This window comes from Colletes gigas, unplaced genomic scaffold (genome assembly GCF_013123115.1).
Source record: "Colletes gigas isolate AHSC1104 unplaced genomic scaffold, ASM1312311v1 Colletes_gigas_Sc00059, whole genome shotgun sequence".
In the NCBI taxonomy this organism is placed as follows: Eukaryota; Metazoa; Arthropoda; class Insecta; order Hymenoptera; family Colletidae; genus Colletes; species Colletes gigas.
Window position 1 is genome coordinate 343365 of NW_025106688.1, and position 11755 is coordinate 355119.

Sequence of the window (11755 nt, forward strand, 5' to 3'; positions counted from 1 at the left end):
TAGCTAGCTTTCTCGATTAAACCACTTTTAATTAATGGTTTAATGCTTTTAATGCTTTACTATTGTAATGCTTTAAAACATGCAGTACAATAACTGTACTTGCATTTTTCTAAAAACATCGTTAACTTTAAAAGAAACAAAAAAATATTAGGAAGTGCACAAAACGTTTTTGTGTTCGTTGAACATAATTAAGTTTCAACAAAGTAGCAAACATAAATATATCCAACTTAAGCAATGAATGAAATATAACGAAATGAATATTGTTATAAATGCTGTTGTTCCTTGAACGTGGTAGTACTGCATTTATAAAATGTAAAATCTTCTAGTAATAAGCACCTCTAAATGTTTAATATTAAAAAACATGGCAACCACAAGTCAACCTTGTAAAATCTTAATAAAATACAACTGGAATATCAGTCCTATTTAACATTTACAAAATAACAAATATAAATAAAAGCTTTCACTTGTAATTAAATAGGAACATAGATAATTTATGTCCTGTAATAAATGAACCTTATTTTCATTTGTACATTACATGTATAAATATGTTGCTTCTGTGGCCCTAAATGCGGTAGAATAATAAATGAAGTTATGTTTGAATGAATTGTTATTACTGTCACCTGGCTATTGACATCTTTATTTTTTTCACAGGATTAGATTTATGTAACATTTTAAAAAAAAACTAACGAACTTAAAATTTATTTCAACGTATATTCAACGTATTGCAATTCTCGATTTAAGCTTTGATAAGGTGCAATTGCATTATTTAACTCAAACATTTCCAACAAACATGAGTTTTTTAATAAATGATTATACTCAATCCGCATTTTCGTGTAATAAATATATAAAAAGGTGGAAACAAAAATAACATAAACTGTTTAAACTTTATTTTTTTTTTCTTTTTTGTATATATACTTAAATTTCCAAGTATGTACTGTTTTTCAAGAGAGCAATTTTACAATTTTCATCATTTTTATTTTACGTACATATTCATTGTATTGTATTTGTTATTAGAGCATTAACGACTTGTTGACAAGAATATAATTTTCTAATCATAAACTACAAAAATGATTCTCTACAGTAAATCGTCACATACAAAATAGTATCCTTGGCATTGTGTACTATTTAATAACACAGCACATAAGATTTTCTACGAGTATTCAGTGCAATATGTATTTAAATGAGGGACATCACGAGGACTCATCTTTTTATGTTTTCATTGTATGTAATTATTAATATATAAATCCTTGTAAAATTGATATTAAACAATGTTAACAGAAATCATATTTGTATTTATACAAATGAACTGGTATGTATGTACGTAACGTTTTGTAATTGCTACACTTTATACACATTAATGTATTTACTTGGAATTAAATTGCCTACAGATACTTTGGTGCTGAAATTACTCTTAGGTAACGTTTTCGTAAAAGTATTTACAACAATTACAGAAAATATAGAGTAATATAAAGTTCTAATTTGTATGCAGCACAAAAAAAATAATGCTAACGATATCCCTTAAATTAATTATTACTGTCTACTTTATGATTGGTGTTATGCATATCGCATAAAAGTTTTATTTCATACTGTCTTCTGTGTACAAAACAATAAATACGTTTACAACATAATACAAACACATTGCTATTGTTAAACCTGTTAATCGATTGCTGCTTCGAGAGAAAAGTACCCACGATAAATAAAAATTTATCTAAGGTCACTTAAGGATTAAAAGTATAATGCTTATAATCCATGCGTAGAAGCAACAATGCTAACGTTGTAATTCTAAATACAAACTATTAAAAGAAAAGAACTTTGCATTGTGATACACTATTTTTCTTAATAAATCACAGTTTATTACAGAACGAAATAAAAAATGAAAGAATATTAGATTTCAATGAGTTGATCGATGATTGAATTTATCTAAAAATACAATAAAAATTAGAAAGTGTGTACTGGTCAAATGATGAGAATGTTCAATGTAAACTTATTCCAAGCCTACGATATACACTGGCTATTAATATCTGGCACTTTATAACAGGTTAGAGTCACATTAGGTATTTCAAAGATTTTTAAGAATTTTGTCTATCTGCATAAAACTTGACAAATTTATGTGAAAAATGGCAATATAGTGATCCGTTCTAATATTTGCATTATTCAGTATCACTTATGTATACTAATAAAACGCGTGATCTTTCTTCTAATGTAATATGCAGAGAAACAGGTTTACCACATATTGTCACTGAGTGAAAAAAGTTATAAAACAGGTTTCTTCAGAGTCATTTACTTTCATATGGACAAATTTCATATCCCATTTATCCCTTGTGCTATCACCACTCAGCACGTTTATAGCTTTCTCGTTACTAGTACAATTAGAATTTTATATCGATGCGTTCGTATCTTTTACAATAAATAAAGAATGTAATATCTGTTACTTTTTTTCCTTATCAGTATCCACGACTTCCTTCTTAATCGAGACTTTATTGTCACACTTTTTATCTTTATCTGTTTCTGCAAATTCTCTTTTTACTGCAACCTTATTATCTCCCCACCTGGTATCTGCCTTAAATTTGTTTTCAATTTCTGATCCATTTACTTCGCCAACTTTCTCATCTTGTATTTCTACAATCTCTACTTTCTTTGTGTCAGACTGCATCATTTTTGCTGCTATGTGATACATATTTTTTACTGCAGTGAGGTATGTATGACATTCAGTCTGCAAAGAAAAAGAAAAAAACGAAACACTAATATATTTTGCAAGTTCATTGTGTTTCCTCGAATGAAAGAAACAATACTTACCGATACTTTTTTGAGCTTTTCGTCTGTACTTCTTAATTTGTCTTTGTACATCTTCAAGTCGTCAGAAAGGGCTTTAATGTTATTTGTTTGTTTTGCAGATTTTTCGTTTACTATCGTTAGTTCGTGCTGTAACTCCATCATGCGCTCTTCTGTATCCAATCGAGCCTTTTCCGATCTTTTTAATTGGCTTACAAGTTTTTCCACATCTAATAAAGAACCTTTGTACATGACAAAACCTTCTGATATAATTGGCTCGTCAGACTGTTCCGAGGCTGTATTTTCTCTTCGTGCTCTCTTTGATGGTGGTCCACTTCCAACAAATACGGGTAACAATTTTTTATTTCCTAAAATAAAAATTAGAAAACATTGGTACTGTATTGAAATATTAATAATATTCGAATCGTAAGAATTTGAAAATGTACCAAGTGCTAACGAACGTAGTATTTCTTCTTCGCTCTCTGTCTTGGTAGATTCATCCTTGTCCGTATCTTTCTCATCTTTCTTATCCTCTTTTGGATCATCTTCCTTGGATCTATCTGTTAATTTACGATAATGCAAGGAATCTCTTGTTACTACCTTTTGTACTAATTTACGAACTTGAGCTCTTGATAAATTCAATCCTAAAGTATAAATAAGTTCTTCTATATCTTTGTCGAATATATATCCACAATGAGTTTGATCGAAATAAACAAAAGAAAGTAGAAGGTAAGGATCATGTGTATACAATTTTGTTTTTCTCTTCCTTCCATCCCTTTCTCTATCTTTCCTACCATCTTTAATCGAATCATCATCCTGCAAAGTAAAATCATTATAACAAATGTATACAGAAAATATAAATAGATGCGTGTATCTAGTAACATATCCAAAGATATATCATATTACATCGGATTCGTCTTCTTCATCGTCATCATCGTCATCGTTCTTTTCTTTTTCACGATCCTTATCGTCTGTTTTAATTTTTCCATCCTTCTCGTCCTTTTTATCTTTACTTCCTTCTCGTTTTTTATCATCCTTCCTTTCATCTTTCCTGATACACTTTTTCTCGTCGTCTTTCCTTTTATCATCTTTTTTCTCATCTCTCTTATCATCTTTCTTATCCTTCTTCTTATCTTCATCCTTTTCTTTAGGTTTTTCAGGAAGACTACACAATGATCGATAAATTCGAAAACCGAAATCTCGCATTAACATCTCGTTAAAGAGTTCCGCAAACAATGATACTTCAAAGGAATGTTCCTAAAAACAATGTATTGTTTACGTAACATAATAATTATTTGTTTAATCACGAAAAGTAGGATTCGTCAGAAAGCATCGAGAAATCGTATTCTGATAATTGGATATAAATCTGTAGTACCTTTGTATCTTCTGGCCTATAATCTAAAAGTACACTTAAAGACATAACGGTACAATCGAACTTTCCACTTTTAGCCATTCTGGAAGGATGGACGATTATGTGAGACGATTCCGGTAAAGTATACCGTTTCTCAAGAGCAGCACGTTCACGTTCGCAAAGCTTTCTTCTATCTTCATCATGCTGAATCATTAATTTTGTTATGTTTAAAATATGCATATTTATTTCCAATTTTTAACTTTAATTACTAAAGATTAGTAATAGATAAGGAATATTACATCTTTATTGTCCCTGAATTTTTTATCGTCCTCTTCCTTTGGTGGTGGTGAAATATCTTTTTCATTTTCTTCAATGTCGTCTTGTCTTCCTTCCTCTTTAGCCTGTTCTGAGGTTATCGTCTTCATAAGTCTTGCAAGCAACTGCGATTTCAGGCCTTTACAATTTAAAGTACGAGCAGCTAATTCTTGACGTAGTTCGTTTACCTGTACGAGATTAATAATATATAAGCATGGATAAGTAATAACGAGACATTGGAGTAACCGAAACAATAAAGTACTGACATTCATAGATTTTGGGTCCAGCTCAGAATAATGAGCGGGGTCCTTTTTCTCGGGTACTGGATCATCCTGGAAAGAAAAAATCACACATTATGTCGCAGAAGTAACGAACAGGATAAAAAACTACAAAACAGAAGCAGCCCCTATAACGAAACGAAACCACTCCCTCTTCATTCTTTCAACGCTCTCTATTTTACCACCACTCTCTCACATTGTAATGATATACACGGTTCTTCATTCACGATGACCATCAAGTATGACTCAAGTAACTGCTAGATTCTCATAGTGTCCTGGCTCTGGTGTCTGTGTGGTTGATAGGTTATGGATAATATCAATAATGTTGTATATAACGATTATCAAATGAAACTTTTGAATGATTTATCAATGATGGTGAAGGTTTCAGGAAAGGGAATGGCTCAGCTGCGCTCTTCTCCGAGCTAGGCTTGCTTGCTTCTCTTGTTAATGCAATGTGACTGCCAGTGGCTAAGGGAATACTTGCAATACATTACTCATTGATCATTTTTTATGATAACTGAAATATTTCTTTCGACACTGTAAACATCGTAAAAATATTGCAATTTACGATCTATAATTATTATATCACTTTTATATTACTAGGTATGTGACATTTTATATCGATAACAGTAAATGAGTGAATCGTTAAAAATTTAATACAAATGATTATATATTGCTGCGATGGTACAGTGAAACCTCGACTTAGGAGACTGGTTAGAGGCAAGAACTGTTAGTTAAGTCCAAAGCCTCAAAAGTAATATATATGCAAAACCAAAAGTCCGTTAAATAATAAATTTAGCTACATTCGAACACAGTATATTAAACATTAATATATAAAAATAAATTGTTAACAAATTTTTCTTGGTTTTTTTTTTAAATAATAAAAGACTATGTATTCATTTTATTCAGAAAATAAAATTAAATAAATATCCAAAGACGAGAAAATACTTGAAGTTTGGATCAATGAGCAAGTAGAGCCTATTGAAAATCCAGTTTAGTAATGGGAAAACAGTTGCACGATTATATAATGTAATAAAAAGGTAAAGTAATATGGGATGATGTTGGCAGTGCCTTTTGATCAGCGACGGCAGCCTCATCAGTGTCATTGGCAGCATCCGATTCGTCAGGGTTAGAGGCAGTGCGCAGCAATTTTCGCTCCAGTTGTTTCTTATAGCTGAGTTGCAGGCCATCCCATTCCAATCTGGTAGGTACACAGCTCCAAACATCTGGGAGAAATAGTATGACGGTTTCAACGCGAGACGGCACCACTCGCCCCGACTTGTGGGTCGTTTCTGCACGTCTGTAGTAGAGTTCCAGGAAGCGGTACCTGTGCCGCAAGGAAAAACAATACCCAAACGTCAACTCAGGTTAATCCCGCCTAGCTTTGCCTTATATGCTAAGTGTTCGCTCGTTTGTTCGTAAAGCCCACGCACTGCATACAAAGCCACACACAGCTTATAATGTAGACCATTCGATAAAGCACGACTGAGTGGGTCACAATGACAATACAACAATAGTGATGATTTGTCTGCCACCACTGCTCGTATATCATCATCTTGGTGCTCGATACAGGATCCAGTGCAGCAATTTCCATCAGGTCGATCGTGTTATTGTACAAATACATACCTCCCTTCTCTACACAGATTGAGCTACAACCTTAGTTTATCAAGCCAGAACTCGCATTAGAAGTTACTTTCTCTCACGGATGATACACCTGTCGAATGTTTCTTAATGCTACAACATTGTGTCCCATGCCTTTAACACAGTTGAAGATATATGTTGCCAAAGATAATGCATATCACACATCTATATAATAGGAGAAAGTCCACGCGTTCAAAATTTTCAATATGAGAATAATTCTCAATTTTCGCATTTGAATAGTACCGAAGTAACTTTGACAATGTATTCGACTAGTAATGAAATAAAAACGGGCAGAGAAACTAGATAGCATCACGTTGCTCTTTTAACGAAGTGCTTCGAACACTGTAATTGTATTCTAAAAATAAAAACAAAAAGAAATGTCAATATCTGAAGAATCGTACCACTGAGTGCAGCTGGACAGATCTATCCCCGTAAGTGCTTTACACGTCCTTACTGCTGTCCTGATCAGAACCGATGGATCCTTGTCAGGATTAGGACCATCCAAAGAAGGACTCCATGGCCCACCAATAGCCATTGTTTCATTTTTACCTCGCAAGCCTACCAAGAAATTTATTAATCGCGTGGGATGTACATAATCGCGATCTGGATCTCTATCCTCAGAAACACCACAACACCGTTTATATATTTCTTCCATAGCAGGCATGGATATCAGCATTACCTACAAAATGTGTGTTACTTTAGTCAAATTTTATAAAACATAAATTCGAAGTTTGTACTATTTTAAAAAAGATATCCGTTTACAAGATAATCATCTATCTTAAATAGGAAGAGCAATGTTAAGACGTGTAGAGCATTTTGCATTTAAGAGCGTGTAGCGATATTTATACATACAGAATAAAATGAAAAAATCTTCATATAAAATTAAATAAAAAATTTAGAATTATTAGGTCCGCATTTGTTTCTTGTAAAATAAAAAATAGCTGATTTCAATTTCTAGTACTTAAAGTTAACAAAAGATATTGAAAGGTGTTCCCAACTAAATATCGTGATAAAAGTAATATTCAATTCTTCTCGATGAGCTCATTGCACGAGTATAACAATTGCTGCACATTCGTACATTATAAAATTCTCTATAAGACATTAACATTGTCCATCATTTCATCAACAATTTCAATCACTAGAGATGTAATGTCACAGACCTTCGCTGAGAATAGATAATCAGCATCCGAGGGCTCTAGTATTGCTGTATTTTCGAGACAAGGATCAACGTCCTTATGCATGACATGGAAAGAACATGGTTTATTAAGAGCAAATGGCATATGTGGTGGAAATGCATCAACCCAGCGGAAATTAGTAGAAAAGAAATCACTAGGTATATACATATTTTGATAGCGTCTTCTTATCTCAAGTACATCTGCTTCAGGCCTAAAGTAATAAGTCGCAATAAAATTATGGTACAGAAGAAATATATTATAGATAAACTATACTTACAAATCAAGTGCTATTTTTGGTATTTGTACCATGTAACGTGGTACAACTCTAGTACGTCGTCGTGGTCTTGGAGATTTACTCCTTCTAGTCCTCGATGGACTACGCTCTTCTTTCTTTTCACGTTCTCTAATTCTTTCTTCACGACGCCTCTTCCTTTCAATTTCATCTTCTTCATTTTTTCGTTCTCGAGGAGATCTTTCTCTTACTCTTCCAACTTTGTTGCGATTACTAACTGTATTAGCACTCGTTGCACTAGTTGTAAATCTATATATAATCATATGCTTGCTCCATGAAATGGTTATATTATACGAGAACAACGTTCAAATCTTAATTTCTATGTACATAAAATACCAATAAATATCATTAATATTAGACGCATAAAATAAATGCATATTACTCGCCTATTGTTAGCATTTTCGGCAGGCGGAGGTACAGCATTGTATGTTCCTGAGGTTCGATTTTGTTGCGGCTGTTGTTGTTGCTGCTGTTGACGGGCAGTTTGATTACTTTGCTGTGTATTAGTATTACTATTATTATTTCCCATAGGAAGTACTTGTATTCTGGTAGCACTCCACTTAAATGGCATAGATGGATTATAGGATGCTTCTACAAGCACACGATCGCCGACAACTGGATTCGATCCCTTAACGCATGCACTAAAATAAAAATAATATTACACAACATAAATCCCAAGTTACAAACTTAATATACAAGTTGCATTCATAAAATTCCGCAACATTTTTTATAAATTCGATTTTCACATTTTTACTATGCTTCCAATGCACTTAGCAATCAATATCCTGGAAATTTTCAAATGCACCTTGTATTATATATCTGAATTTTGATTTCATTACTTTGTTTGAAAAAATACATCTTCATCTACGAAACCAAAGTTATCATATACTTGGGTCACTGTGCCAGTAAAAACTCTTTGTTTGGTAGACGATGAGGGTACATTCTGTTGTACTTGCTGTGGTACACCAGCAACAGAAGGTTGAAATGCATTTGTATTTAATGCTCTTGGTGTTGGATATGAAACTGTAGCAACTTGAGGGTACAACTGTCCTGCTATACTCGATGGCAAATTAGATCCAAGTGTTGCCATCGAAGCCATGGTTATATTAGGCTATTTTATAAAATATATATTATTCTATAATACATTACCCTTATATAAGTAAATTCTTAAATTCTTAAATATTATCTATCAAAAATTAAACAATATATTTCTAGCAATCTAGTAGAAAATTACGTATAGTTTAGAGTAATTGATAATATACAAAAAATATGTATGTATATTATATTTATAATATTAAAGTGAAACTAATAAACAAAAATTCTTAAATTATGGAGTAAAATGATTAATATATAAGAGAAAAAAAATTAATATAAAACTGAAATTGAAAATGGATAATACATTAGGACATTTATTTATCATTGTAAATATGTACTATATTTTTTCTTTATTCTATTACTAATCGTTCATTTTTATTACTGACCTGTTGTAATCCCAAACTTTGTTGATAAACCTGTTGAGTTTGTTGCTGATATTGAACCATAGGTTGTCCACCTATACTACCCATCGCCTGACCTAACATTTGTTGTTGAATATTTTGGATTCCTTGACCTACATAGAAATACAAATAAAATGTGTATTAAATACATGTTTAACTGTTAATATCAATACGAGTATATACATATATATTACATAAATTATATTACAAATCAATTGCATAATATGCGATATTGGTTAATTATTTCATCGCATATAATATATTTTATGAATATTTTAGAACTATATTGATGTATAATAGACTCCACATTTTTGCCTCAAAAAATTGTACGACTACAAAAACTAGAAAAAATGAAAATACACATGTGTATTATTTTCTTGTTAATTTGTACCCAACGATTCAGCTTTTAATTAAATTCATATGTGAACTTTACGAATACACAAATAATAATGTTTACTGTGAAAAGAAGGGAAAATTTGTTTCTTTGAACAATTGTAATTACAAATAAACACTAACAATTTTTAATGCTTCCTTCCCTTTATAAAACATATCCAAGGTCATTACTGTTGAATAGAAACAACAAATTATTTTTTAATACTTCGATATTGTACAAAGCATCGTTAAAAACCCATTTTATAAATACATTCTATTGGCTTGTGTAAAATATAACAGAAATTTGGCAACGTTATTGTCTTGCACACGGGACGACAACAAGATACATTAATAACAAAATCCATTTACCTGCATTGCGAACCCATGGTGGGTTTTTACCACCTCCAAATGGTGATAGATTACTCATTTTCTTAGAAGTACGTAAAATTATTAATATTACGAGTTTAATAAGATCTTGCACACTCTTAATTGAGCGTCTTTCATTCGGGCGCCATCTTTTCAGCTGCAACTACTGAAATCAAATATTGCCCTTTGCAGGAAGTGAATTAAATTTTAAATTTCGAATGAAATGTCTCTTCTAAAACGTTTTACGATATTGATACTGTCTTAAATTCACCCAACAATTAATTTTATTAATATATTATTAATGTACTGCGAATGGATACTTAAATAATTGTAAACAGTATGAAATAAGAATTTAATTTGATTGTATTGTACAATATATGTCACAGAAGTATAGAATAATTCATTCCGTGATGGTTGAGACGTGGTAGATACGCTGGAAAAAATGCGATTTCTAAATAGTATATAATAATTAAATTATTTTATTTTCAAGTTTGAACAAATATAAAAATATTATTTTATTTACATTGTTGTGAAAATGAAAGTTCGATTTTACTTGAATTAATTTATTTAAATTATATATCAGACCTGGATACTAATTGAAATATGTAGATGTTTTGGAATTACTATTCTAAATATTAAATGCTAAAGTTAATGCCAATATAGTCATATGTCAAGTATAATATGGAAATTTGAGAAATTAAATATTTGTATTTAATTTGACATTCATTTATCGAACATTATATTTTAAATGTTTTTGATCATACTCTGGTTTTAAATAATGTACGTTTTTTAAACATCAGTACCTGTATTTCCATACATTTAAATCTATATATGTATGTAGCTACATAAAAAACAAATCTAAATATGAAATAGCGGTCGATTATTTAAGTGTATTTCATGTAACAATATCAACGTGAAAAGGGAATAGTACATATACATGTATATGTGTATTTTATTCGTTGAAAGAGCTATCGCAATGGTGGTAATCGAACGTCATGTCCGGCGTAAATGCACAATGAAATTGAACAGAATCGTGATTGGTCCACGATTAAGATTATCAAGATCCAAGGCAATGCATGACATAACATCCTTTGGTTATGTTAAATGAGTTTCATTGGTATAATTGTACGTTTCATTTATAATATGAATTAAAATAAAATTTTGGTAGTTGTAATAGTATTCAAAGAAAAATATTGAAGACAGGTGGTTTGAATAGAGCAGTTTCACAAATGTTGCGCCTATTGTCCGCAAAATATAATTAATTTTTTATTTGTGGGAAAACATGTTATTTAAATTATCTATATATGTGCACAAGCGTGAGCATGTACACTTTTCTAAATAGTATAAATATTTAATCGTAGATAATTTATTATAATATGACTACGAATAAAAATAAAAGATTGTCAACCGAAGAAGAATTACGTCACACAACAAATTTTTGTTACTGTAGTAAAGCTTAGGGCGCTATGATATAAACCTATTTGAAAACTCCATAAATTCTACGGAAGTGTATAAAATTTATTGCGTTAAACAAACAAATGACGAAAATATAAAAGTATTGCAACTAGAAATAAATTTATAGATATAATTTACACGATTCTCTAGTTTTATAGTTTTATCTTTATCGTAAATTTTTTTACAATATAATTTACGTGCTTAGTTTATTCGGGAGAGTTAGGAACACGGCACGCGATTGG

At 31.2% G+C, this 11755-nt stretch overlaps 1 protein-coding gene across 2 annotated transcripts; it reads right to left on the reverse strand.

The window, feature by feature from the left end:
• Window positions 1-1340: 1340 nt before the first annotated feature.
• LOC122403530 (cell division cycle and apoptosis regulator protein 1-like) lies at window positions 1341-10214 on the reverse strand. Of its 2 annotated transcripts, none has more exons than XM_043407086.1 (15): window positions 10062-10214; window positions 9306-9433; window positions 8664-8935; window positions 8211-8465; window positions 7810-8073; window positions 7518-7743; window positions 6759-7036; window positions 5788-6043; window positions 4705-4770; window positions 4423-4626; window positions 4148-4327; window positions 3679-4029; window positions 3219-3588; window positions 2797-3140; window positions 1341-2713 (listed from the first exon to the last, which is right to left on the reverse strand). In XM_043407086.1, exons 1-15 carry the CDS (start codon window positions 10117-10119, stop codon window positions 2429-2431), a joined length of 3537 nt encoding a protein of 1178 aa, XP_043263021.1. In that variant the 5' UTR covers window positions 10120-10214; the 3' UTR covers window positions 1341-2428. The 2 variants fall into 2 exon arrangements, with proteins under 2 accessions (XP_043263021.1, XP_043263022.1); XM_043407087.1 differs by lacking the exon at window positions 10062-10214 and adding an exon at window positions 9837-9935.
• Window positions 10215-11755: the final 1541 nt, after the last annotated feature.